Source organism: Ochotona curzoniae, unplaced genomic scaffold (genome assembly GCF_017591425.1).
Source record: "Ochotona curzoniae isolate NIBS_2020 unplaced genomic scaffold, NIBS_Ocur_1.0 contig_1014, whole genome shotgun sequence".
NCBI classification, from domain to species: Eukaryota; Metazoa; Chordata; class Mammalia; order Lagomorpha; family Ochotonidae; genus Ochotona; species Ochotona curzoniae.
In genome coordinates this window covers 5,489,499-5,517,381 of record NW_024464920.1, presented here as the reverse complement: position 1 = coordinate 5,517,381, position 27,883 = coordinate 5,489,499, and the positions used below count along the sequence as shown (strand labels likewise).

The 27,883-nt window shown below is 57.3% G+C and overlaps 2 protein-coding genes across 4 annotated transcripts in view; one reads left to right on the top strand and one right to left on the bottom strand.

Annotated features, from left to right (window-relative positions):
* Positions 1-3,257: 3,257 nt before the first annotated feature.
* PPP1R1A (protein phosphatase 1 regulatory inhibitor subunit 1A) lies at positions 3,258-13,016 on the top strand. Its single transcript, XM_040977940.1, has 7 exons — positions 3,258-3,341; positions 6,877-6,937; positions 7,827-7,864; positions 8,210-8,273; positions 9,464-9,619; positions 10,409-10,512; positions 12,879-13,016. The coding sequence occupies exons 1-7, from the start codon at positions 3,258-3,260 to the stop codon at positions 13,014-13,016; spliced, it is 645 nt and encodes a 214-aa protein (XP_040833874.1).
* The window catches only part of PDE1B (phosphodiesterase 1B), a 29,189-nt gene continuing 13,078 nt past the window's right edge, over positions 11,773-27,883 (bottom strand). For 2 of the 3 annotated variants that reach the window (XM_040980068.1, XM_040980077.1), the window contains exons 3-16: positions 21,153-21,266; positions 19,902-20,084; positions 19,668-19,734; positions 19,354-19,470; positions 17,254-17,394; positions 16,878-16,978; positions 16,649-16,774; positions 16,432-16,533; positions 15,178-15,298; positions 14,819-14,900; positions 14,434-14,542; positions 14,006-14,136; positions 13,485-13,609; positions 11,773-12,992 (exon numbers count right to left, since the gene is read on the bottom strand). In XM_040980068.1, coding sequence (XP_040836002.1) covers positions 13,506-13,609; positions 14,006-14,136; positions 14,434-14,542; positions 14,819-14,900; positions 15,178-15,298; positions 16,432-16,533; positions 16,649-16,774; positions 16,878-16,978; positions 17,254-17,394; positions 19,354-19,470; positions 19,668-19,734; positions 19,902-20,084; positions 21,153-21,266 — 1,498 coding nt within the window. In that variant the 3' untranslated portion in view covers positions 11,773-12,992; positions 13,485-13,505. Of the gene's footprint in view, positions 12,993-13,484; positions 13,610-14,005; positions 14,137-14,433; positions 14,543-14,818; positions 14,901-15,177; positions 15,299-16,431; positions 16,534-16,648; positions 16,775-16,877; positions 16,979-17,253; positions 17,395-19,353; positions 19,471-19,667; positions 19,735-19,901; positions 20,085-21,152; positions 21,267-26,304; positions 27,208-27,883 lie in introns of those variants that run through there. The other variant, XM_040980087.1, reaches the window with a different exon arrangement.

Below are 27,883 nucleotides of genomic sequence, written 5' to 3'. Positions count from 1 at the left end.
TGGGCAGGATGGGGGAGCAGAGTAGATACACAAAAGCAGAAAATGCTGAGAGCAACCCAGAACAGCCCCATTAACCCGGAGCACAGCAGAGTGGCTGCGTCACCCAGACACATCCCTGTAACCTTAAATATTCATGGACTCGGGAGCACACCACAGAGAAGAGCTGCTGCCGCTCCCCCAGCCCTGGCTGTGACTGCGGCAGGGACCAGCACACCTGCACACGGACGCACACCTGATGGAGACGCTGGCAAGCTGCGGGAATGACTGGCACCCGTCTCTAACACTCATTCGCTCTAGCAAGGGCCTCCAAGAGCAGGTGCAGGCCCTGACAACCCCCTCGCCGTGCGTGGGCAGCCCGGGCTTCTTCCACCCACAGGCCCAGCAGGCGCTCCAACGGCTCTGGGTGTAAATTAAAGGTCAAAATGACATATCCACACACCTTCCCAGAAAACCCCACGGCAGCCACACTCCTCTCCCTGCCACCCACAACAGTCCACCTGCCCACGTTCTCCTGCCGCTCCCTGCTCCCTCCTGCTCTGCCTCCACCCCAGCACCGGCTGCTCCTGCCCACCCTCCCTCCACCCCCCCACCTACACACACACACACCAGCTATCTCTTCAAAGCCCCAGCTCTCTGCGCCCCTCTCCCTATCCATAGATCTCGGGAGAGTGAGGTCTGAGAACCTAGGACTTCAGAAAGCAACTTGAAGGCTCGAGTGAGAGACTTGGGAAGGGATTTCCACAATCCAGACCAGAGTTTGAGAGAAAAAGGGGAATATGGAAAAGACCCAAGCAAAATGGAGATAAGAGTGGTTGTGGCACAAGAGGGTTAAGCCACCATTTGGCACTCCCGCATCCCATAGCAGAGTCCAGGCTGCTCCACTTCCCATCCAACTCCCTGCTAATGCTCCAGGCAAAGCAACAAAAGATGACCCAAGTGCTTGAGTCCCTGCCACCCACACTGGAGACTAGGATGAAGGTCTCAGCTACTGGCTTCAGCCTGGTTCAGCCCCAGCTGTTGTGGGCACTTGGGGAGTGAACCAGCGTTTGGAAGAGTCTCTCTTATAGAGGTATGCATCCTAAGAAAATCTGGAAATGTGTTGCCCAGTATTACAGCCCTGCTGGGAGGTGACAGAACAATAGGATGGGCAGCTGTCAAGTCACAGAGGGTTCCTTACTGCCCAACCCCAGGAGAGTCTGTTTTACAAATGAGACCGGGGTCCAGTGAGAGCAACCCCAGATCCCAGGGATGAGGGAATGGGAGAATTCTGGCTTCAAGTCTCAAAGGGGCCTGGTGCAATGGGATGGAGACAGAGAAATCACCTATTTTAACAGGATGCTTTGCAGCCCATTCTGTGGGTCGGAGTTGGAATGCATGTGGAACAACAACTGGGCCCTATGGGCCTGGCAGCTCCTCCTGCCCCAACACACACACACACACCACACCACACCACACCACACCACACACCACACACCACACCCTTATTCTCCTTGCTTGGATACCTTCACAACCTCTCCCTCCTTCCTGCAGGAAGGTGGTTGTGCAGCAGCTGGGGCCACCACCCTGAAGCCTAAGAGTTATTTCTGCCTCCAGCCCCCATTCACCAGGTTTCCTACACCACGGGGACCCCTAGCACTGGGCAGGGTGCAGGGAGGAACTCCTGAGAGGCCATGGGACAGCCATGAAGGGGCAACCACACGCAAAGGAGGGCAAAGGGCTCCCTAGGTCCCTGTGGCCCCAGCCTCATCCAGGGAAAATTGAGCCAGACATCTGTAAAGAGATCCGGCTGAGGGGGGAGGGCAGGACAGGTTATTTTGGGAGGTGGGAGGGGAAGGGGTCATGTGCAATCCAGGTCCAGGGAAAAACCGCCCGGCAGAGTTGAAGCTGACCCTCCGGAAGACAGCGTGAGCCCAAGATCCTTGGGGAAAAAAAAGCCATAAATCTGCAGAGCACTCAGGCTTGGCTTAAGGTTCAAAAGAAACAGAATGCCAGGTGTGTTCCTCCTCTTCCTCTCTGCACCGCTACCCTCACCCCTACCCCAGACCTCCAGTCCTTTCCCCCACCCCCTTCCTGTCCCCCACAAGGATCAGGCAGCCAGCCAGCCCTGGCCCTGCCAGGGGCCAGCACCCACCTCCCCCTCTGCCCACTGACCCAGGACAGGCACCGGCCAGCTGCTCCAAATAGCCTGACTCTCTTTCTCCATGGTATTGATTGACCATTCAGGTCCCGTCCCAAACCAGTAAGTTTTTCCTTCGGTCTAACTTCCACCTCTTCTGTCACAGGTCATTGCCAGGGACGCCCAAGGTGAAAGTGGAAACCCTGGGTCATTTGTAAACAAGTCACTGGATGGAAAGAATGGCCGCCTCCTCCCTCTGTCGGCCTCTCGCCTACTTTCCGATGATCCCTATAATCTAGCACCCAGAAAGTGGAAGGTATTCCACAAGCATTATCGGTTGCCCGGAGCTGCAGGAGCTGCTATCTCCCAGCCCTGCTGCACCCACCCAGGAAGGCGCTCCCAGAAAGAGACCCTCCCCTGAGAAGACGCCAGACAGGGTCTCAGCTCCCTCTCTGGAACCCACACCTCCCCTCCAAGTCTCCACCTCCACCAGCATGTCCTTTCACAGATCAGTCCCTCTCTAAGTCTAACCTTAGTCCCTGATGCTGCACGACTAAATCCTCCCTCCTTCCCCTCCGCTTTGCACTTTTTCTCTTCGAGATAACCCCACCCCCACCCCCGTAGATGAGAAATAAAATCTCCCTCTCGCCTGTGCCACCTGCTCCCCTCCACCCTCCCCAGCCCTCACCCTTCCCCCTCACCTCCCTCCGCCCCCTCTAAAACCTGCCCAGGCTTGGACAAGTTCTACGTAGCCACTCCCCATCTCTACTCTCTGGCCAGAACTCCGAGGGCAGCCGGGTGTCCGCAGGGACCGGCCACGCCCGGCGCCCTCGCACCCGCCCTCGGGGGTGGTGACCCCCGGCAGCTGGCAGGCGCGGCCACGACGGGGTTAAGGCTCCGGGCTGGGGGAGGGGGGAGGGGGCCGGGAGCGGCGGGTGCGGAGCCAATCGGTGGCCACCCAGTCCCCGGAGCCGGGAGCCGAGAGCGCTGAGCCGGGAGCCGGGAGCCGGGAGCCGAGCGCGCCGGGCTGGGGCCGGGGCCGGAGCGCAGCGGAGAGGGGCGCGCGCCCGCCCCAGCCCCGAGTCCCGCCGCCTTCCCGCCCCCCGCCGCAGCGCGGGCGCCGCGGCCGCCGCCCCAAGCCATGGAGCAAGACAACAGTCCCCGGAAGATCCAGTTCACGGTCCCGCTGCTGGAGCCGCACCTTGATCCCGAGGCGGCGGAGCAGGTGCGGAGCAGGGCGGGGCGGCTGGGGACTCGCCCAGCGAAAGACGCGAGGGACCCCTGGACCGGGGCCACCCGGAATCCCTGTCCAGTCTTCCCGGAGCTGCGCGTCCCTTGGAGGACGAATGTGCTCTTTCGGAGGGGAGGGCGAGGGTCTCTGTCCCCTCCCCCACCGTCGGAGCCACATCTGTCCATCTGTGCAGACTGTCCACCCCACGGCTGACCCCGCCAGAGTCGCTCCCTACACCCCACCCTGGGGGAGGGGGCCTTCACGAGGACACGACCCCTCCTCCCTCTTCACCAGCCTTGCCCCCCCCACCACCCCATCACCCCACCACCACCAGAGTTTCCTAGGTTGCTGACCGCGCCAAGAGGACCTGCCTCCGCTCGGGAGGGGACAGGGAGGGGGTGGGTGACCGAGGGGCTGGTGCGGTGGGGAGTTGGCAGGGAGGCAGCTCTCACGTCGCTGCCTACCTGGAGGCACACCTTGCCGGCTTCTCAGAGAGCTGGCCAGGTGATGCAGGGACCAACCAAGCCCAGGGGCTGGGGCTTTGGAGGAGGAAGGCTGCTCCCCGCTGCAGCCAGGGGTCCTCCCTTGTCCTGCAAGTCTGGACACGTGGTTCTCAACTCCTGCCCTTTGGAATCCCAGCTGGAGTGGGGTGGGATGGAGTGAGTAAGTGCTGAGAGGCCGGGGGGGGGGGGGGGGGGGGGGGCGCGGGGGACAGACAGCCTTCTTGACACCAGGAGGCAAAGGGGTCCCCAGCTGAGCCACCAGGAAGGGCCTCACTGGAGAGGTGGGAGTCCAGGGCCTTGGCCCAGCCTCCTGGCCTGGCCTATTTTTAGCTCAGCAGCCTGGCACAGCGGCAGTGTCTCAGTGAGAGAGTGAGCGTGTGTGTGTGTGTGTGTGTGTGTGTGTGTGTGTGTGTGTGTGTGGAGAGAGGGTGGCCACCCATGGTCCTTACTACTGCCCATTTGCCCAAGATCTCTGTGTCTGCCCATCACTCCATCTCTTTGTATTCTCTGTCCACCTGCCCAGACTCCACCCCTCCCAAAAGAAGGGGTTCCTTCCCACAAGGGCAGCTCTCTGCTTCCCACCTACTCCCCACCGCCCCCCACCGCCCCCTGCCTGCCCCCTGACCAACAGCTGCCAGGCTCTGGTGGGGCCGCACACTCCACCCAAAAAAAGGGCTGTGTGCCCCCCTGGGGTGGGCCCAGGGAGGGGCTCTGTCGTTTCCACTCCAGCTGTGTGACATACCAAGGTGTGGATGTGGAGGGGAAAGGCACCTCTGTAACTCCTGCTCCCCAAAACAGGGAAACGCTCAGGTCCCTGGTCTCCGCCCTCCCCACCCTCCCTGTTTCATCTCCAGCATCCAAGGTTTGAGTGTGGGAGGGGCCAGAAGCCTCCTGAGAATGAGGAAGATGCTAGCGTGCAGGGTTCCCTGGAGGTCAAAGGAAGAGTGCTGGAAAGCAAGGGCCAGGCTAGAATCACCCCACACCCAAGACCAGGCCACAGTGGGTGGGGTGAGGCTGGGAACACGTCGCGCTGGCGCCGGGCACCTGCTTCTGTTTGGTGTTGAAGGCAGGTGTAATGGGTGTGGGTTGGAGGGAGGAGGGGCAGGCCAGCTGGCTGAGGAATCTGGGGGGAAAGGGGGCATGTGTGAAGCAATTGGGGGGGAGTCGGGGGAGGAAAGATTGCTGGAACTTAGACCTGCTTTCTTTCCTGGCATCTTCAGAAATCCGTGTCTCCGAGGCCTGGGGCTCTCTCTACCTGTAGACTCAGACCTGTCCCTGCTGCTGTGCTGCCTGAGTGTATGGGTTTGTCAGGAGCCCCTAACCCAGCCCTACCCGGGGAGGTGAAAGGAGCACCCAGCTCCCCGGCCTTTGGCCTAACTGTTGTGGAAAAGAATGCAGGGGTGAAGGCACCATGTGTCCTTCAGAGCCAGCGGCCAGGCTGGGTGCAGAAGCCCAGCCTGGGAAGTGCCCCAGCAAGTGTGACTTTTCCTGCCTCCTGATGTAGGACATCACACTTCTCAAGGACTCGGAGCGATTAGAAGCCTGGTCCAAGACCAGGAAATCAGATAAGGGAGGAGGACATGTCCAGGGTCGCAGAGTCCTGCTGCCCTCTCGGAGTCCCCTAGGGCCCCACTGACAGGTTCCTCTCCCAATGTGGATGTCACATCAACGCACCAGTCCTCACTGCTCCCATCCCTTCTGCCGCCAAAGGAACAGGGAGGAAGAGTGTGTCCTAGCAAAACGAGGGCCCTCACCCCAGTCACGTGGATTGCCTGTGCCCAGCTGCCAGTCTTTGGCCCTTTTTGCAACTGGGCAGAAACAGTGGATGGTTAATGTGTGTGCGTGCCCACACACACACAGGACCGCTATTGCCAAGGACCTTCAAATGTCACCAAAAACGGATGCCACTCAATCTCCTAGGAAACGGTCCCACCCCTCATCAGCCCCTTAAGGGGCACCTGCTTTTCTGGGGATAGTACCCTCCTCTTGCACAACTGGCACCCCTGGGCAAAGAAGGACGGCATTTCACCACTATCCCCTACCCTGTGCTGCCCTTGGTTCCAATGCTGAGCAAGCCACCTGCAAAAAGAGAGGGGCGGGGGTAGGGGTTGACCATTCACTGTCCGTGCCCTCTGCCCTCGTCCTCCCCTGGCCTATTGGCCTTCCCGCTCCACTGCCCTCCTGGAAGAAGCTGCACCGGCAACTCCAATACTTCGTTCCACTCATTTCCAAGCCACCAGAGTCCGGGAGAAAAACTACACGTCCCAGGAGTCCTTGAGCCAACTTACAGCAATGACACAAGAATGGCAGCAGGGGAGGGGGCACTCCGGGAGCCCTGCCATCCACCAGCTTTGTGTGTTAGTGTCTTAGGAGACCTTAAAACTCAGTGAGATTTTTCTCAGCTCAACTTGAAGATCTGAACCAGGTCCTGCCTGGGACTCCTCCGTGTGGGGCAGTCACCTTAACAGGGATTTCCCCTCATCCTGCTTCCCAGCCAATCAGAACAATGGTGTGTCCCAGGTCGGGGGCCCTGAAGCGGAGGTGTGGGGGCAGAGGGCCAGAGGAGATGCAGTTCAGCCCCTCCCACCCTGTGCCCCGCCCTGCCTCCCGCTAGATAGAACTGAGGGTTGCTGTTGCTAAGCACTGGCCCACTGAAGGTTAATGCCTGCTAGGAGTGGAGCGGGTGGCTGGGTGAGAGGCCAAGACAAAGGTCTACACCCTCCTAGGTTATTTCTGACCATTGATCCAGAACGGACGGAAGGACAGCAGGCCAGAAATCGATGCATTAGAGCAGATAGGGCTGCTGTGATGGAGGGGGGACAGGGGAGATGGAGCAAGACAGGTGGCGTTTGGGTCCCTGGGAGCAGTAGTCCCCTGGGTTGGCCACCCTGGCCCGGTGGGTCCAGTGCATGGTGGCCTTCTCAGAGGTGTGTGTCCAGAGGGCTGGCTGTGTGGGGTGAGCTGTGACACCTCCACCTGCACTTGACTTCTTCCCACTTTCCCACCCTTCCCCCCACCCCACTCAGATTCGGAGGCGTCGCCCCACCCCGGCCACCCTCGTGCTGACCAGTGACCAGTCTTCCCCAGGTAACCCAGGGCCAGAGCACCAAGGGGACTAGGAGTCACCACAGACGGCTGGGGTGCCAGGGGGATGGAGGGCAGGGCCCCTGGATCTTCCCCAAGGCAAGCAAGCCAGCGCTGTGGTTACATTAGCAGGATCTCCTCCACTGTTAGCCAGACAGAGCAGTGCTGGGAAGTGGAGGAGACCACCCCGGTACCCAACCCCCCCCCCGCCAGGAGGCATTAGGGTGGTCAATGGTGGGCCGGTTGCTGCGGCAACAGCTTCCCAGGTTTCTCCAGCAACTGCTGCCCCCACCCCCAGAGGCAGTGACAGCTGTGAGGGGGAGGGCCCGCCTCCACCAGCTCTCTTCTTGGCCCCCAGAGGAAAGGCGAAGGTTAGAAACAGCCCTGGGAGCAGCTGGGATACTGGGCGCCAGTGTCCCATCAAGGGCTGCGGAGAGAGTGACGGGAAGGGGGCTGCTGGGGTGAAGGAGGGTGAGCCAGGCTGGTGAGCCGGTCTAGAACCCAGGTGCCTGGACCTCCTGGGACAGCCACCATCGTCCCGGCCCCTGCTGTGGCCTCTGTGTTGCCTCCCATGCAGAGCCCTGGGGTGGGGGGTAAGCCTGGCAAACTGAGAGAACAGGCTGCAGAGCCTGCTGCCAGAGACCTCTGGGTCTGCAACCTCATGGTCAAGGACAAGACTAGAGGCATGGGTTAGGGTCTGCCGGCAGAGCAGGAGGGGGGGAAGGGAGAGAAGGCTGGGCAGCGTCAGGGCAGCTTCCTGGAGCAGAGGAGGTAAGAGACAGATCAGGAAGGAGATGACTACAAAGCCCCCCAACTCCCTTGGCAAGTCAGCACTGTGGGGTCGCCCTGGATCTCCTGTCCTTATCACCTCTCTTGTCCCTGTTCCCCTCAGAGGTGGATGAAGACCGGATCCCCAACCCACTTCTCAAGGTGAGCTGGTCCCTTCCACCCAGAAGTCTGAGGAACCCACAGCTTCTTAGGGGGCAAGTCCCCAAAACCCTGACCCCTCCTTCCCCGCATCCAAACAGGTGAACAAATGGTCCTGCATGCTTACACACACACACACACACACACACACACACACACTCATGTGTACTTGCAGAGTGCACAGGGTCTCCCTGACCCGCTGGGCGGGTGGCTGGGGAGTCAAGCATTGTTCTCCTTGCCTTGCTGAAGCCCTCACTGCCTCTCAACCCCCTCCATCAAAAAGCGAAGCAAGATGGGGTGGCAGAGTGAGCACGCCTGGCACCCATCTCTGCTCCATATCCCCCACAGTCCACCCTGGCTATGTCTCCACGGCAACGGAAGAAGACAACAAGGACCACTCCCACGATGAAAGGTGCGCCAAGCTGCTGCCCCTTTTTGCCCCAAGGGCGGAGACTGAGTAGGCAAAACTGACCCCTTGGGAAGGGATCCTGGGGAGATGGTCAGGTCAGACTTTCTCAGAGTGAGCTGATACCACTTGAACCCCTGACCCTCGGAGCCTGGAAAGTGGCACGCCATTTATGAACTCACTAGCATAGGGCGCTGCACGCATGTGTGCACGCCAGGGTACCTGAGGGCTGCTGGCACGCTGCTGGCGCACTGCTGGCCATATAACTTCTGTGCCTGCCTATTGCCCGGCTTGTCTGCCCTCCTGCTCAGCTGAGCTTGTATCTTTCTGCCTTCCCCTGGAGGAAGCCAGGTATCCCAGCCAGTCAGCTATCTTTTATTACTTAAGATTTATTTTCTTTGAAAGGTAGAATGACAGAGAGATGAGACAGGAGAGAAAGAAAGAGATTTTCTATCTGCTGGTTTATTCCCCGCAATGACCACAAGGATCAGGCAGAACAGGAGGCCTAGGTCCAAACGACCAGGGTTAGGCCAAAGCCAGGAGTCTGAGCCCATCACGGTCTCCCACATGGGCGCGGCGGCCCATGCATGTGGGCCATCTTCTGCTTTTCTCCCAGGGGCATTAGCAGGGAGCTGGATGGGAAGCAGTCAGACTCGAACTGCCAGTCACATGGATGCCAGCAACGTAGGCTGCAGCTTAACTTGCTGCACCACATCAGCTCCACCTTCTATTCCAAGCACAAAAGGCTCTTCTCCTACCACCACCACTCACCTTTGGAAGAAGTGTTTTGTTTTTAAAGTGTATTTACTTGTTTATTTGAAAGGGAGAGTGACAGAGAGCGCTTCCCTCTGCTGGTTCAGTCCTCAGCTGGTTGTGCCAGCAGCAGGCCAGGACGAAGCCAGGATCCAGGTGGCAGGGGACCAGATGTGGGCCGTCTCCTGCTGCCTTCCCAGGGCAGAGGACCCGCTGTGCCGTGAGGTGCCCGCCTCCTGAGCACAGTGCCTCACAGTGGCCACCCCTGGCAGAAGCACTGCTTGGGATCTAGCTGGTACCCAGCTCATTTGCCTTCCGGTTCAGCCCTCAGTGGGGAAGGTGGGCAGAGGCCAAATCCCGGTCACGTGTGCCGACCCCTAGGTGAGACTGTCGAGTTTGGGGCAGCCTCGCCCAGTGCTGCCTCCCTCTGTGTGTGTCCCCAGAGCTGCACATGATGGTTGAACAGCACCTGGGGCAACAGCAGCAAGGAGAGGAGCCCGACGAAGCCGGCGAGAGCACAGGGAGCCAGGAGTGCTGCCCACCAGGGACCGCGGGCACGGGAGCGGACTCCGCGCTGGGCTCCTCTGGCACAGCACAGAGTACGTGCAGGCTGGGAGGGCCCCGGGCAGCCTGTCCCTCAGCCAGGCTGCAGGCAAGCCTCGCCCACTGGGGAGGGGCAAGAGTTGGCACCTGGGAGAGGCGCAGGGGAAGGCAAAACCCACCCCAAGGCATCGTGGGCACCTCTGCACACTTTCCTGTCTAACACCACCCCCTGCCTTGGACTTCAGGGCTCCTGTGGTGGCTGCTCCCTACCCACAGGCTAGAACCTTCTCTCTGCCACTTGCTGCTTCCTTAGCTCAGCCAATGCACTGGGCTGTGTGTGACTGCTCAGTGAGACTGGTCTGTGAGACCGAGCTCCTGACACACACCTGGCAACCACGTGCAGCGAGTGTGTGATGTTAGCACGCACCAGAATGCAGGATTTTTTCGACCTCTTGAAGGTAATCCAGTATCGACACTGTGTATCGCATGAAACTTCCCAATCACACACACATCAGTCCTCGCAAGGCAGTGACGTGCGTGAGTGAGATAAGCACAGACTAGAAGGCGCTGGCCAGCAGTCCAGGTCCTTTGGAGCTGTACATTGTCTACTCCGTGTCCTAACTTTCTGCAGAGGTTTATTTGGGGGGGGTGGCTTTCTGTTCTGTTTTTGCACTTGTCGATAGCAGATTTAAAGAAGCAGAGAACCCAAGGCAGCCATGGAGATCAGAGACCATGCACCATGCGTCCTGGGCGCCTCTCCCCACTGCCTGCAGCACAGGGTTCCACGAGCAATGCACTGCCAACCAGCCAAGGCCCCTTCCCCAATACTACCTCTCCCTTCCTAGAGCCTGCACAGCCCAGCCCCAGAGCTCAGGAGAGGCGCAGTGAGGAAGCTGGCACAGGGGACCCCACCACCCCGAAGCCACCGGACTGCCAGGGAGCCAGCGCGGTAAGGAGGACCCCGAGGAACAGGCCACATGCTGAGGGGCAAGGGGAACTTTTGTCATTGAGACACTGTCTTCTGTGATGAGAGGGCTTTTTTTTTTTTTGTCCTCAGAGGGACCACACTGCAGCAGGGGGCACTGAGGTCAGACTCGCTGTAGGACCTCCATATCCTGGAATGGGTGATGGGTGACTGCACACAGACAAAGAGCACTGGTTCCCAAAGGGTGTTCCTCACCTTCCCAAGCTGGGTAGGCTGTGTGTGATGGGACCTCCTGGTCTGTTCTGTGAATACACACACAGCCATCGACTGGCAATGGACTGAAAGTGGTTATCAGACAGCAGAACTGGCTTTCTCGTCGTGCTGGGTGCTTGGCAGGTGGGCTGTAGGGCAGACCAGCAGGTGAGGGAACCAGATGGCCCCTGGGCCTCGTGCTCACCTTTTCTTTTTACCCCCATGACAGGTCTGAGAGAGAAGGAGGAGGTATCCTAGATGGAGACCACAGTTGGGGCATGCACTGACACTGGATCTGTTTCTTACTTTCTCACTTTTTGGAAAAAAACATCTCGTTTTTAAAAAGTGATAAATTTGGTGTTAGGTCGTTGGCACTTTACTTCTTTTCCTGGACTCGGAGAATTCTCTCTGCACAGTCACCAACCCTGAGCCTGGGCAGCCTGTGGGATGAGGCTAGGGGAAGATGCTGCCATCTGGCAGGAGGGCCGCCGTGCACCTGCGAAACTGGGAGCGCTCACGCTGTCACTGTGCGCCACGAGCGTCTCCTGCTGGACGATGTGGGGAACTGCACTCTGACAAGGCGTGTGGGTGCTTCCCAGACCCTGCTGCCTTCCTGAAGGATGTGTTCCCTTCTCCAGCTCCCTCATTCCAGTCCATTAGCACACACACAAAGTCCAGGAATGGGAACAGTCGTGTCTCCCTTTGTCCCAGACACAGAGGGGCAAAGGAAAGGCATAAACCAAGCATCCTACACATCCCACAGTGTCTCTGCCGTCCCTGTTTGTCTTGCCCAGGCAACAGAAGGGAAGATGAGGGAGCCACAAATAGCAGACCCAAAGACAAGGTCAGGGTCCCATGTGAGCCATGCACCTGCCCCACTGTGAGGCCAGGGGCAGGGTCTACAGCTTGCCTACTTCTGCGTTCTGGGAACCTCCCCACCCTGAGTCTTCCAGAATTTCCAGAAGCCGGTGTATGCTATGGTGCTCACTTGACATCACTCAGCAAACCCCACACACAGACAGACCCGGTCTCCCTTCTTTATTGATCTCTGGCTATAGTGGGGGTATGGGAGACCTGGGGTGGGTGTGAGTCACATGCGTCTGGGACTAGTATTGGGCTGGTGGGTCTCAGAGACCAAGGACATAGAGTGTACACGCACAGGGGAGGCAACTGTACAAATGCTTGGCTGGTATGTACAAGGACAGCGGGTGTGGGGGGGCGGTCACCTGGGACGAGGGGGAGCCCAAAGAGAGGAGGGGGCAGCATAGGATCTGGCGGGTGGTGGCAGCAGCAGCAGTAGCAGCGTGGAGCCCCCCACCCACCCACCTTCAGCCCATCACGGCCCCAGCATCCCTGGCCAGGGACGCTGTTGTCGGGCACCACACCTCACACTCGCCTCCCACCCTAGTCCCTCTAGCCTGAGCGCCAAGACCCATCCTGAAGGCACCCAGACCCTTTACAGACATTGGTCGGCAGGAGCCTCCTAGCACTAGGAGGAGGAAGGGGGCACCAAGAACCCAGCCCCCTATCCTCTAGGTCAGGCCTAGAGGACCTCCCCCTCCCCAGAAAAAAAAAAAAGGCTTCATTCCAGCCCCTGGCCCTCCTGGCTTCTCTGTTTCAGAATGGTAGAGGGGATAGGGCAGGGGTAAACGGCAGAAAGTCTGGCTGAAGTAGAATAAGTGTGGGTACAGGGGCTGCCGCCTCCCACCCACACTTACAGGGCCTAGGGAGCAGCCATGCCCCTCTGCACCCCACACTTGGGCCAGGGAACCCCAGCCTTCTATCCTACTTCAGCCCTTCCCCATGGGGTAGGGAGGAGAAGGGGGCCCCAGATCTGCCAGCTAAGATCTGGGGTGGGGGGCTGAGGGAACCCCCAAAATGTATTGCTTAGAAACTTGGAGGCAAAAAGGATGGGGGAGGGCCCGGGGCGCTGGCAGCTCTGACCTCCCCCTCCCCATGGCCGGGAGGCACCCCGGCTCCCTCCCAGGCAGCCATGACCATGAGAGGGGGCCAGAGGCAGGGGGCGGGGCACAGTGACCACTGGGAGCCTCGTGTTTCCCAATCCTGCTGCCCAGGGATTAAAGTGGGCCCCAAAGGGTGGCAGGTGGAAGGGGCCCTTCCCCGGACCCACAATCCAGAGAATCCACGTGGCCTTTGGGTGGGTGGTCCCTCGGGCCACCTCCACGCCCCTTGGAGCAGATGTCCCGATGGATGGTGCTGATGGCATCAAGCACTCTGGCCTCGGCGAGGACCTGGGGGAAGAGGTCAAGGCCTGAGCGTGCAAAGGCTGCCTCCATCTGCAGGCTCACCGGTCCTCCAAGCCCAGGCAGGCCCCAGCTCCCATGCAGGGCTATGCAAAAGTGCCCTGGGGAAGGTGACCCACCAAGGGCGTGAGCTGAGGCCAGAAGGAACAATCCGGTTCTGCCAACCTCCCCGCGGCCTGGCATCTGGGCCAGCACCACTTCCCTCACCCCCAACGGGCTGCACATGGAGGGAGCCGCAGCAGGTACAGATCCCACGTGCCTGCTCCCATGTGGGGAAGCCGTGCCTCCCTTCCTGCAGGAGCCAAGGAACCGCAACGGTGGGAGGACTCCCTCCACATGTCACCTTCGCTTCCTCTCTCTTCCCTTGGGAAAGGGTGAGGGAGACCCTCACCTCCATGCACCATTCCCCATCACCCCCTGCAGACAACTGATGAGCGGTGCCATGGTGGCCACCCAGCCCCCTCCTGAGCCCTGGCTCACCCGGGCCGGCCCCAGGCAGAGCTAGTCCAGATTCCCATTTTGATTGTGTTCATCTTCCGCAGGCGAGGATGGGGCCTCCTCATCACAAGGTGACAGCTCATCAATGGACATCTGATTGGTGACGCCTGCAAAGGGGAGGCAGGGCTAGATCACCACTGACCTGTCCCCATCCCCCCCCAAGCCCAGGTCACACGAGATAGCCTCTCTGGCCCCGTGTGAAGGAAGGACGTCCCAGCCGGGCCCACCCACATCTACAGGGAACCCCATTTGCAGCAACCCCCTGTGACTCTGGAGGCCCCTGGGTTGTAGAATGCTATAGCAGTTCCCAGCCTCTCTCCAGACCTGTTGAGCTGTTCAGTCTTTCCTGGACTCTGACCCTAGTCCAATTAGTTGTGTTCCCAATTGCCAAAAATGACAGAGCTGCCTCAGAGGCTTAAGGAAAACAGATCCGCTATGATCTGCTAAGGTCCCACCAGCTGCCTCCAGTGGATCTCCCCAACCTGCACCCCCAGAGCACCCACCACTGGCCGCCCGTTCCTTCCACTTCTGCTTGTTCTCCTGGATGTATTTGGTCCAGGTGGAACGGAAGCTGACCACGTCAGGGTTGGGGTCACCCACGTCCACGTCCAAAGAAGGCTGGCGCCACTGGAAGCTAAAAGCAAACCCCAGCCATGAGACTTAGCCCAGCCCAGCACCGCCCCAGACTGGGAGCCTAAAGTCCCTGTCCTTTCCGCCTATACCCCTTCGCCACCCTGTCTCTCCCACAAGGCAACACAAAAAGGGAGAGATAAAGCAGGGAGGTCAGCACAGGTGCACAGTGCACCTGGCCCCAACGTTATAGCTAGCAGAGGGACCTCACCGCTGCCACAGCCACCACCCCATCCAGCGGGCAGATCATGTGTATGGCCCAGAACCCAGAGCCTGACCGGCCGCCCCCAGCCATCCTCACCTGGGCTGATTTTTAGACTTGGAGTCATCATCCACCAGGGGCTGCACGCTTTTCTCAGCCACGTCAGTCAGCACAGAGAATGTGGGCTCCACTATGAAGTCAATGAAACCTGCAGGGTACAGAGTCACATGCCAGAGGTGTCTTGGCCACCCCTGGGTGCACAGAGGTCACCTGGGCTGGCAAGTGGCAGCAGGCATTGCGATGATATGCCACCTTCCCACTCTAAGCAGCCCCTGCCCTCCTACCCCCATCTCCCGGCTCTGACAAAGCAGGTTTGCCCCTTACCTATGGGGGAACCTATGCTCCTGGAGCAATGCCAGCCCCCTCTGGACAGTGGGAGGACCCCTTCCCAACCCCATCCTCCCAGCAGGACGGGGACACTCACCTATCTGGGACTGGGCCACCAGAGTGGAGGTGCGATCACAGAGCGGAGAGAAGGGCAGGCCCAGCTCAGCCTCCTTGTCACCCTGTGGGGAAGCGAGAGTGGACACTTCAGCCTTAACAGGCCTGGGGTGCAGGTGGGGATGGGAAGGGGCTGCTGGAGCAAGTGATGAGGGGGAAATTCCTCACTTTGGACCTGGAAACGAGTGACATGTAAATGGAGTACAAGCTATCGGCGACCACCATGAGACTTAAGGATAATGAGATCTCTTTCTCACACATACGGGATCACACATAGGGTGATCCAGAGGAGGAGGACCGAGCTGAGTGAGAAGAGAGGGCAGGGGGTGGGCAAGATTCTACCTGGCGGAAGAATTCCTCCATGAGGGCCTTGGTCCAGCGGCTGTGCACCGGCCACTGCTTGGTGGGGTGGCTGATGTCAGCAGCGTGCAAGAGTAGAGACAGAGCCTTGGGCTTGTCGATCCTGGGTGGGGCAGAGGGCAAAGGAAGCGGGGCTGGTATTTTAGAGAAAGGAACCCTCAACCACTGCCTAACGCCCCATCTCATGCCCTCTCTCAAACCCATTCGTGTGCATACACACCCACACAAGGTACGCCCCAATGGTCAGGGAAAAGGAACTGAAAGAGATTTATTTCAGTGCAAAAAATACATAAACTTCTAATTCCAAGCATAAGGAGAGTTCATCAAAAAACTCATGAGAAATGCATGCACATTGTGAAAAAAATAAAACATAAAAGCACCCATGCGTGCATTTCAATCTTTTCTCTCATGGTTGCATCCCGTCCCCGTGAACTCCCCGAAGCCCCAGCAGCACAGCTGGAAGAAATACTAACTCCTGAATTCCTCATGTCTGGGCTTGAATCTGCACCTCACCTAGTACTCGCCACACATCACCGCTGTTTCCACATCTCCCTTTTCTCGAGCCTACTACGGAAAAGCACCCACCCCACCACACACTGAGCCGTTCTGAGAAATAAATGGCACCTAACAGCCGAGGACTGGGGAGAGCGGCTGGCTCACACTAAGTGCCGAGCAGCTGTCATGGTCACTCATTATCATGGTGATATCCTCGAGGGTGACCCGCGGAGTCACCGCGTGCACACACACAGCTGGCTCACCCTCACCCACCTCACAGCAGCATTCAGTGCTCAACGGCCTTTGTTCTGTCCTGCCTTGGTGTTTTTTTATAACCCCCTCAGGGCTCTCCCAGTGGGCCTACTGAAACAGGACAAGTCGCAAGGCGTGAAGAGGGAGGCGTCTCACTCCTTCACAGAGAAGGTGGAGGGTGGGGTGTGCTGATGAAGCACCCCTACATTCACCGGCTTCCCATCTTGAACCGGTGACAGACTCTCCTGACTCAGACTTCAGCCCCAGGCACTCCCCAGTTAAACACACACACACACACCTGTGAACACATACACACATTCACATACACACGTGTGCACACACATGCATACACGTACAAACTCTCACACCTGGAGTGGGGACAGCTAAAGCCCTGGTCATCGGCTACATTCACATACAATGACTCCCCCATTCACACCCCCATCTCACCCTGCTGGCTCAGCCCTGCCACCCCACTCCACCCCACCCCACCTCTCCAGCTGCTGCAGTGCTGTCTTCATGGTCTTCACTTGCTGGAAATGGCAGGACATGTCGGTGGCCAGCACCATCTCGATGACCAGGGCCCGCAGCTCTCTGGAGAGACCACAGAAGACATGATCGGCACACCGTGCACCCTGGTGGGGTAGGAGGTCTGGGAAGCGGGCAGGGGTGGAAGAGTGGGGCAACATCCAGGACTGGTTCTGCTCACACAAACTCGTCCTTGGTGAGGTTGATGAAAATGTTCATCTCATCATCCTGCATCATGCGGAAAACGGAGCTGATGTGGTGGTTCTCCAGCACCGAGCGGTCGTTGTACAGGATGGCGCACTCCGACCTGCACACGTGGCCGAAGGCGACCGTGTCCAGACTGTACCCTGCCCCACCCCCACCCCACCTTCACAGGGCTCCTCCTGGCCCTGCCACACCCCAACCCTCACTTGGTCTGGATGTGGAAGCTATTGGTAGTGCCCGTGTGCTCATAGTCGTGGATGGCCGCGGCAAAGATGATGGCCAGGACCTCGATCTCTGACAGGCAGTGCTGAAATGAGAGAGGCAGGAAGGGAGACAGCCAGCCCGCCGCCAGTCACCGCCCAGAGCTGTGCATGCCCGGGCCACCCCTCCTTCCATCCCCCAGTGCCAGCTCCCAGATGCCTCAGTGCCCAATCTCCACCTCCAACCTGCAACATCTCCATCACAGCACAAGTCCCCATGAAGTTTTGAGCCTCCCAGTCCTCCCACCCCAGGAATCCTGTCAAGTGAGTCTGTCAATCCATGCCAGGGCTGCATCTCAGAGAAGAGGGAAGGCCCACCTACCACCATCCCGGTGCGCAGCAAGAAGCAGTGGACAGTCTGGGTGACGTCAGCTGCGTGGATCTGGTTGTGGTAAGGGTTCTTATACTTGCCGTAGCCGGTCTCCAGGGCATCCAAGAAGGTCATCAGAAACACAGTGGGAATCTGCAGCAGAGGGAGGTCGGGGAGCCATGTCCAGGAGCTGCAGAACTAACTGCAGCAGTTCCACCCTTCTTTGGGAGGGCAATAGGCACCCACAGGCAGATGAACCTGGGCTCACAGCCCGGCTCCACCACCTGCTAGCTGAGTGATCTTGGGCAAGTCACGTGCCTCCCTGTAGGCAGCTCATACCACCTACCTGAAATTGAATGAGATAAGTGCAAGGCACTTAGTCAATACTCTAAAGAGTAGATATAATTATTATTATTTCCCTGGAGAGTCTTGATAAAAGAAAGCTTCCCTCCTATCTTCCCTCCTACCTTCCTTCCTACCATCCCACTGCCCTGCCCCAGCCCCAAACGGAGCAGCATGGAGAACTCAGGAGTAGGAGAAAGAGCAACCCGGCATGAACCCTGGCTGCCAGATGTGGACCAACGTCTCTGAGACGCCTTCCCTGACCACGTCGTGGCCATATGCGCTGACACACAATGTGCAACACACACACACACACAGCCACAGCCAGCACTTCCAAGCAAGGACTTCTAACTCCGCCCTGTCCTTGAGTACAACCGTGGCTCAGCCTCAGGGCTCCCACAGCCCTGGGGTTGGGGTCTCTCCACCTGCCTCTGCATCTCCTGCAATGGGGCAGGAACGAAGGCTCTGGACTTGATAGTGTGAGGAAAACCACAGAGTGGTATAAGACACTGGAGAAGCACACAGGCAGACCCTATCGTCCCCACCTCTACCCCTGGAGGGCTGTGCCCCAAATTCAGGGAATTTAAAGGACTGTTTCCATGACAACTGCCCTTGCTTTTGCGTTGCCATAGCGTCCCTGAAGGGAAGGGAAGGGATGAAAAAGGGAGGAGCAGAGGAGGGGCGAGTGCCAGAGAAGGAAAACGGGCAGCTTGAGAAGGATAGCTCCACCAACTGGGGTCTCCACATATACGCCATCTCATCTAGCAGCCTCAGAGCAAGGCAGACTGGGACTGGGTCTAAGCCACACTGCCAGAGCCCATGCTATCAGGTTAAGGAGGCGGAGTATAGAAGAAGCAGGTGCTTCTCAGAGTTCAAACGAGAACCAGCTTGCAGAAACAGGAGCTGACAAAAGACTAAGGAGTGGACAGCCTGCCGTTCTGTCTCCCAGAAAGAGCAGGACTGGAAGGAAGAACATGACATGGCAGCCATCCAGGACTCTGGAAGACCCAAGGGAACAACCCAGGGATGGCAGGGAGCAGGCGGATCTCTGGGGAGCTGCTATTAGAGGCAGGGTTAGGGTCAGAGTCATGGCAGGCTCACAGGACACAGACTGTGGAGGCATCAACCTTTCTAAGGTCATCACCTTCTGGGACAGCTGCTTTCAACAGTCCCTTGCCTCTGGCCCCGGAGAGACTGGGCAACAGCCCCCTTCGGCCCCAGCTCCCATGTGCGCTTTGTCCCTGCAGAAACATCCCTCTCAAAAGATGCTGTTCCCAGCACAGGGCCTGGAGAAGTCTTTAATCCCTGTTATTCTTCCTGTCTAGCCAAGCTGAAGATGCAATAGTGCTCACGCAACCCAGCTCCCTAGGGAAGGCCCTGCCCAGGGAAGGAGGGAGGAAGGGTCAAGTTTGTCCTCTTCTCTACCTCCTAAGGTGTGGGGGAGGGCAGGAAACTAAGAGAGAGACTCTAGTCCCAAAGGGTCCAGCAAGCTGCAATGTACAGACTCTAGGTCTGGGGCCCGGGAAAGGTCCACAAGCAAATGACAGAACAGCTGGAAAGTGGGACAGCCTAGAGAGGACACCTTGGGGTGCAGAGAAAGCAGAACCCCTGCTGCAGACCAGCAAATCAACCAAGTTAGAAGACAGGACCTCAAAAAGTCAGGGTGGGGTGGGAGGGAGCTGTGGAAGGAGGGGGAGTGGGAGGGGCAGTGTGGGAGTGCGAGGTGGGGGGAGCTGGGAATGGGAATGTGAGAACAGGGTGCTGCCCAACCTTGAAGCGGCTGATGAGGTTGTGCCGAGTGAGCAACTCAAACACAATGGTCCTCAGTGCATGGTCTTCGCTTGCCCGATTCAAGGAAAAGACATCAAAGCACCAGAGGTCCAGATTCTGCAGAGAAAGAATGCAGCCAGCAGGAGGGGTTGGACACAGCAGCAAGGGTCGGAGTTGGATTTTGAGGAGGACTTCCCAGTGATTATGGAGACATGGGAAGCAGGGAGATGGCGAGGGATTCCACAGGTCTCAAGCGCTGTCCCATCCCCCAACCCCTCCTGTCTCTCCGTTTCTCCCACCATCACATGCATCACCTTGAGACAGTTGTGGACAGCGGTGGAGTAGGTGGGGCCCACGGAGGTGTATGTTCTCCGGAACATCCTAAGAGAAAACAGTAGCAGGGATGGGGGCGGGAACCCCAGGTAGAAAGGTCTGAGGAGCAGGGACGTAGCCAGGTACAGCTGTGTGGGATCAGGAACACAGGGCTTGGGGGCTCAGAGCAGACCAGGATGACCAGGAGGGAGGAGCCAAGCCTGGTCCTGTCTCACCGTTCAACAAAGATCCCAGCCTGCACGGCGTGCACGATGCTACGGAACTTGGGCTTCTCCTCCGCCCTGCGGCCTTTGGCACGAGTCTGTTGCGTGAAAGTGGAGGCCAGCCAGTCGCGCACCTCCGAAGGCACCGCATCTGACCGCAGCTCCTGCAGCTCGTCCTCCGTGTCCAGGATTTGCCTGACGCCCCAGAAGGAGAGTGGGGGGCGGGGAGGATAGCAGGTGTTGCTCTCCACAGCCCAGCCACACCCCATGCTCAGCAACACTGACACTGTCTCCCTTTCCTTGATTCTTTCTATTCTACCTGTTGTCCCCAGTAAAGCAGCAGGTCATGCTGTATGGGGGTGGCAGAGTGAGCTCCCCAGCTATGGGAGTGTTCAAGCAGGAAAACGGAATAGCATCTATCAGGGTGCTACAGAGCAGTTCTGTTCAGGAGAAAGAAACGGCATGCAAGCATATATGACATTTTAAGTTCTCTAGTTGCTACAACAGATCAAAAGAAACGGGGGAGGTTTGTCTTCATGATAAAGTTTATTTAACCCAATACCTCCAAAATATTGTCATCTCAACGTGAATCAATATAAAATATTTGAGTGACATATTGCACAATTCTTTTTTTTCCCCTAAGTCTTTGAAACACAGCATGTCTTTTCTACAGAAATTTCAATTCATTCTCACCACATTTCAAGATCCAATGCTAGGACTCAGGGCCCTCACGCGGGACAGGAGGGGTCTGGAGGAACTCCACACCGGGGGCAGCTGTCTGGCCCAGCAGATGAGACGCCCACATGGGGGCACGTGGGTTTCATACCCGCCTCTGGCTGCTGACTCCAGCATCCTGCCCACACACACACCCTCCTCTAACTGAGCTCCTGCCACCCACGTGGGAGACCTGGGTTGAGTTCCCAACCGCCAGTCAGGTTTAGCTTGGCGCAGTCCCAGCTCTTGTGGGAACCTAGGGAGTGAACCAGCAAATAGAAGCACTCCCTCTCGCCCTTTCTCCCTCTGAATGAAATAAAAGCTACAATGCATTTAGACCTTTGCACTCCAGGAGGGTCAGGACCAGATGAGATTTAGGGTGCTTTCCAATAGGAGTCTCCTCTCCCTCATGTCATCTCTCCTCTCCCTAGCTTACACCTGCCTCTTCTTTCCCATCGCTGCCCTGGTGGCTCAGTCCTATCTCCAGCTTCCTGACTTCCTCCATCTTCTGGTGCACCATGTCTACCTCTCCATGGGTCCCATGCTCACCGTGTCTCATCGATATAGACGGCCTCCAGCAGAGACGCCGTGTACTCCAGGTTCTTCTTCAGCTCCTCGATATTCACCTCCCCGTTCTCAAGCTGCTTCACCATGTAACGCAGCCTGTGGGCAGTGGCACCAAGCAGCCAGCTTAGACCCTGCTCCTGGGTCACACACACCACCCCCCAAGCCCCTCCAGAGGACATATGACAGATACACGCTTGTGTGTCTGTGCACATCAGTTCATAACAACCCCGACCACAGCAGCCACATTTTCCACCTTGCTGCCTCCATCAGGTTCAATCACCCTTAAAGTTTAAGCCCAGGCTCTCCTGCCCCTGCCTTTGCCTCTCCACACCAACCATCCAGCCAAACTCTTACCCAAGACAGCAGGACCCAGCACAATTAGGCAGGTGCAAGCACCTCAGGTGATTTTGAGAGTAGGTGGTGGTGCAGTGATCCGTCTCTTAGGCTGAATAATCAAGCTCTGAATTTCTCTCTCTCTCTCTCTCTCTCTCTCTCTCTCTCTCTCTCTCTCTCTCTCTCTCTCGGGGGGTGGGGGGGTAGGCTCTTTCATTGTCTCTAGCTCAAGACAGGGAGGGGCATCCACATCCCCTCTGTCACTGGTGGGGACAGCCAGGGCTCAGAACAAAGACCCATCTGAATGCTCCCGCCTGGCCTCACTCCATGCAAGCAGAGCTAATGGATTATGATTCCAGAATCCATCAACCAGGACAGAGCTGGATTAACCCCTGCCTCCCCACCTGGCACCACAGGCAACCTCTGGTCCTTGCACCTGTGCCCAGTCGACACTTCCCCCATCTCAGTCCCCATGGATGTGGTGAGCCAGGGCCTAGGATCTCGTGGACTGCCAGTTCTGCCTTAAAGGGCAGTGCCCTCAGTTGTGGCATTTAGGAAGCCTGGGGATGGGTGAGGAACCAACCAGAAGGCCTGGTGGAAGTCTGATGAGTCCAAGTTCAGACATTCACAGTGCAAGCTCAGCTCTCTGAGTTTAGACGACAATTTTTAAAGTCCCCGCCACCCCGCCCTCTTTGGCTCCATACCCACTCCTTCCCAAAGCAGCGTAAAATGGTAGCCATCCCAACTCCCCCACCCAAAGGGGCTTCAGAAACCCAAGGTCACCCTGTGAGTCAGGAGAGAGTGAGTCAGGGACCAGAGGCTGAAATTAGCATCGATTCCGGGCTGCTGGGGGAGGGAGGAGCATAGCATTCCTGAACAGCAGTAGCTCTAGAGTGCTGGGGTCTCACCCAAAACAGCCAGCTCCAGGCAGCAGCTTGGGCCGAGCCTCCAGGGGCTGGCAGAGCAAACGGGCCAAACCGGCACTGCAGCCTGTTCAGTGGGCTGCCTTCGCGTCCCACTTCCAGGCCCGTCTGCTGCCAGTACCCATGTGGGAGCAGCCAGATGTTTGAGAGACAGAGAGGGTGGTGTGAGCAAAGCACAGCTCTGGCTTCACGAGGAAGGAGGAACAGAAGTAGACATCAGGAATGGTTCTCTTAGGTCAAGCAGCCAGGAAAGAGTTACCAGCCAGAGTGTTCCAGATTCTTACAGAATCCCAACAAGAGATCATAGAATGGAGGCACTGTGCCTTGGGGCCCCAGGCACAGCCATGGGACACGGCCCACCTCCTCTGCTCCCACCCCTCTCTACCAGGGTCACTGCCTACCACTAAAACTCTCCCAGCTTCTTTCTCGACTGACCCAACTCTTACAACACACATCCCAAAGTGAACAGCCACGCCCATGCATGCTCATTTGCATGAATCTGCATAAGCACTAACAATGCTGCCAGCTCTACATTTTAAGAAGTCTGTTCTCCTATATCGTTCATTTTATTCTCACGATGGGCCTGCGCAGGGGGAAGCTAGGGGAAGAACTGCAACCCCACTCTGTGCAAAACACAAGATTTAGGAAGCACGGATGGTCTGGCATGGAGCGGCAACCCCAGGTTCAAAGCGTGTTCTCTCTCTTGCTCTCACTCAGCCCTGAGTTCTTGGGCAAGTCACTAACACTTGATCCATATTTACTAAAATGTGGCCATAAGCCTCCAGCACTACCATCACCTTGAATACCTACTCGTAACACAGATGGAGCAGGTGTGTGTCCCAGCAGTGAAGGTGCAGGTTAACACTCCCACCTCCCCCCCTGGAGTTTCAAGGTCTGGCTCCAGCTTTCTGCTAATGCACACCCTGAAAGGCCACAGGTGATGGCTCAGGCCATGGAGTTTTGGTCACCCACAGGGGAGAGCTTGAGGCTCCAGGATGCAGCCAAAAAGCACAACAGCAGGTGGCAGCGCTCTCTGTCTTCAATAAACAATCTTTGGAAAACCACAGCAATCCTAGAGTCACTGCACACCTGCAGAATCGGACTTTCTGAGGGTGTGGTCCGGGGGATCTGCATTTCCAAACACCCCACAAAGATGTCGAATGTACACTAAGAAGTCTGAGGACTTTTAAGTCAGAACCTTAATCATCTCATCTGTAAAAATTTGAGAATGACACTAAACCACCTCACAGGGGTATTAACAGGAGTATTACACGGAGGGATGCAGGTGGAAGGCCTGGCACATACAAGAATCTCCATAAATGGGATCTCTACGGGAATTAACAACCAGCATCATATTTATCCCACTCAACTCACACCATTCTCTAACAAACCAGACGGTGTTGCGATGCAGCACGGTAAGCTGCCACTTGGGGCACCGGCATCCCACATCTCAGAGTCTGAAATCAAATCCTGCCTCTACATTCCACCCAGCTTCCTGCCCAGGAACTCTGGGAGGCAGCGGGTGAGGGCTCAAGTACTTGGTTTCTTGCTACCCACTTGGGAAACCTGGACAGAGTTCCCGGCTCATGGCTTCAGAGTGATCTAGTCCTGACTGTGGCAAGCATGTGAACAGCAATCCAGTTCATGGAAGATATCTGTCTCTCTGGGCCTTTCAGGTAAATAAATAAATCTTTAAAAAAAAAAAAAGGTTATAGGGGCCAGAACAATGGTTCAACTTTTTAATCCTCCACCTACAAGTGCCAGCATCCCATTTGGGTGCCAATTCATGTCTTGGCTGCTCCACCTCCCATTCAGCTCCCTGCTTATGGCCTGAGAAAGCTGCAGAGGATAGCCCAAGCCCCCTGGGACCCTGCAGCTGCTTAGGAGACCCGGGAAAAACTCCTGGCTTAGCTTCAGATCAGCTTAGCCCCACCTGTTTTAGCCATTTAGGGAATAAACCAGATGGAAGATCTTTCTGTTTCTCCTTCTCTCTGTAAATCTGATCTGCCTTTCCAACAAAATAAATAAATCTTTTTTTTTAATCTGTCTTTCCAATAAAAAATAAAATCTTTTTTTTTAAATCCCAACAAGCACCTGCTTCCTGTATCCCAAGTCCAGGGAGAGAAGCCTAGCACGGACAGAGAAGGGAGGATGACAATGACCATGACCTCCGATTGACAATTACAAACCTCATTTGATCTTCACAAGCACTTTGGGAATGGAGGCTCCATGACTTGCCCAAGGTAAAACAACTTGTCCACATCCGTCAGATCAGCAAGGCCCATAGCTCACAACCATGGGCCTGAGCAGTGCCCCACAACAAGGAAGGCGGTGGGTCTGGGCAAGACCAAGCATGGTGTCAGTCTGGAGAGAGGACTGGCTTCTCCAGTTCCTGCCACTTAACGAAGCCTTGGTGTCAGCCCAGGGACTGGAGGCACTAACGGGAACTTGTTTATCTTAGCCATCCTCAGAGCACACAGGACGTGCCCAGAAAAAGTTCATTAAGTAAATAAAAGGGAGAGGAGGCAGATTAATCAGGTGTAAGTTGAGTGCCCAGAACTTGCAGCTGACACTTGGGAGCCAGGCTTCCGCGACTCTCTCCATGGAGGAGGCAGGTCACTGTGGGTGCACCGATGGACAACACACCTCATCCTCCAAGTCTCTCCAGCCTCACTTGCAGACTCCAGCCAGGAGCACCGGTATAGCTACTGTTGAAATCTCAACATTATCCAGACACCGGGGCGGGGCTGGGTGAGGTAAGGTAGGAGGGAGGTAGGAAGGGAAAAGAAAGATGGAAGAATAAATTTGATAAATGAAAGAAGGCCGCTGAAGGGAGCCAGGTGCTGAACTGCACCCCTCTGAAGTCAGATTCGGCCTCTACGCACACACGTGCACACGCACACACATATTCATACAATTGAGCACGCACACGCACACACACACACACACACATACAGTACTTGCTGGCTTGAGAGACCTCTCTTAGCTTGAAAGTTCTTCAGGGTGAAGAACTCCCCAAAACTCACCCAAGCCCTCACGTCTCCCTTCTTCTGCTGGAAATTCTCCTTCCCACCCCACATCAGCTGTCACCCAGCCCCTAGGGTTCAGCCCTCAATGAGCCGGGCACAGACAATGCCCAGCCCTGTCCGGTCCATGGCTTCCTGCCCCAACTTCATCACACCACCTCTTTCTCCTCTACCTTCAGTCCCCATGCAATGGGAAAAGCTTCAGCTCCCAGCCCCGCAAAAGGCCCTGGTCTCTCCCAGCTCTGGGTGGTCAACTGGAAGGAAAAATTTTCACAGTAACCACCTCAGTATCTCTAAGGAGCTCAGCATCCCCGGCCTACCCGCCTGGTGCTTCGGAGCACCACATGGCTGGCAGTGGCCTGGGAATTTCCAATGCCCCCAGCCATGCCTTGCAACTCCCCCGCCCCGACTCTCCCTAACAGACCACGGCTATGTAGGAGACTTAGAGCAGGGCAGTTTCAAGACAGGGGTTGGGCGCTCAGAGAAGAATTGCGTCTATGGTTTGAGTTTTTTAAAGACAAGATGAGAACATTTCAATGCAATGTAAAGTGCCCAGGATGCTGGGATTAGAAGGAGAGAAAGCTGGTGGGGTGGGGAGGGGTCACTGCTGTTCAGTCTTTCACGCACATGAGCAAATGGCAGGAAGGCAAGTGCAATGGAAAGGGGTGGGGGATAAGGTGCAGGGATGGAAAGGTGGACAAAGTGGCACGCATGTACCCCCAAACTCACAGGGTCCTGTGTCAGCTCCTGCGCCACCCACCCACCCCACCCCCGCCACATTGGAGCTGGTAGAGCCACCAGCAACCTCTCATCCTCCTCCTGTCCTCCTGTGTCCTCCTCCCCAGCACCTACCTGAGGATGGGGCCCTGGAGGTGGCTCCTTTGAACAGGAGCACGGCTTGCCATGGGAATCCGAGCTTCCTCTTGCAGGTGTCCAAGCCGCAGACCCCAGGGCCTCCAAGGCCCCCCTGGGGGAACAACTCCCTCTTGGGCCCCTAACTTCCTCCTCCAGGTCCCAGAAGAACTGAGCTACTAACCAGAGACAGCTCTGGGGAGGGGCCTGGCCCCAGGAAGTAGGGAGTGATGAGGCAGAGACCCAGCCCACAGGAACCGGGTGAGAGGCCGCGGGAAAAGTTTCACATCTGAATCAGACCGAAAACAAGAATCTGCCGTCAGAAGAGTCCCAGAAAGGCCAGAAATAGCACAGGCCAGCCCCTTGCTCCGAGGAGGTGGGGCTCGCCTTTGGGAACAAGGGGTTAGCGGGAGACTTGGGGACACGGGGACAAGAGGCCATCCAGGGAAAGGAAATCTACAGTGGAGGCAAGGGGGTCCCTCACAAGAGCCCCCACCCGACCCCATTCCAGCCCAGAAGGTGCAATGCAGGCTCCTGTCCGGGTCTTTGTCCAGGACCGTTCTCCAAAAAAGAACGTTCACCCACGCAAGAGAAAGAAAATAAGACAGAAGGTTGCACCTCCCACGGGCCACTGGACACTACAGGTGTGTAGCGGGGGAGGGCAGGGGTAAGGGGGGCTTGCTGAAGACAGAGGGAAGGGCCTCCCGTCCCCTGCAATGAGTGAAAGCCACGAGAACTTGTTTATCCAAATCACAAGGATGTGCACGCAGCTTCCCCATTGCCAGGCCCACTTTTCTCATCTGTGAAATGGGATTTGGGGCAGAACAGTGGATGAGTCGGAGAGGCCAGTCTGGCGCAGAGGGAGAGAAGCGACGAAATGGCTCAAAGAGGCCAAAGGAGAGCAGCCTGGCGCGTTCCGGGGACCAGGATCCCCCTCTTGCCGCTGCACCCTTGGCTCTGGCTGCAGAGCAAAGCAGCGGAACCCCCCAAACCCGCCCGTGGCGCCAAGTGGACGTGCGCACCCAGCGCCAGCCTCCCAGCGATTAGCTGAACGGTGACGTCACCGATACGCGAACTCCGAGGCTGCGATTGGTCGGTTGGGGGGACTGGGCGGGGCATCCGGGGCAAAGAGTTGCTGGCCTCTGCAATCCCCTTTATGGAGCGTCCCTGGCCAGGGGTGCAGGAGCAGACACGGCGGAGAGCTGGAGCTGGGCGGCGGGCAGCCTTTCCCCTCCCTCACCGCTGCCCTCCACAGCAGGGAGACGTTAACACACCTTGTCACCGTGCCCAAGCCTCGAGGGATGGTAAACAAGCAGTTTAGGAACCTGCTGTTTCTAGGTGTCTCTTGAGTAGCGAGTGGAACCAGTGCAAGAGACACTTGAGTATCTCACAGGTTGTTTTCTAGTGAACTCGTAGCCCAAAGCAGGAAAGAACCGCTCTGTGCCCCAGTCCCACCTTCCCACAGCATGACAAGCTAATAGAATGCTTGCAAAGAGAAACTGAGAGAGAGGACGAACTAGACCCAGCGCCAGAGCCCCAGAAGTGCCACCCCAGAGACCTGGGGTCGAGAGAAGCCACG

What these genes read in the sequence shown, in the direction of transcription:
- PPP1R1A (XM_040977940.1), top strand. Translation starts at nt 3,258, where the DNA reads ATGGAGCAAGACAACAGTCCCCGGAAGATCCAGTTCACGGTCCCGCTG. An exon ending in ATCCCGAGGCGGCGGAGCAG is followed by an intron (nt 3,342 to 6,876) that starts GTGCGGAGCAGG and finishes CACCCCACTCAG; the next exon opens with ATTCGGAGGCGTCGCCCCAC. An exon ending in ACTGCCAGGGAGCCAGCGCG is followed by an intron (nt 10,513 to 12,878) that starts GTAAGGAGGACC and finishes CCCACAATCCAG; the next exon opens with AGAATCCACGTGGCCTTTGG.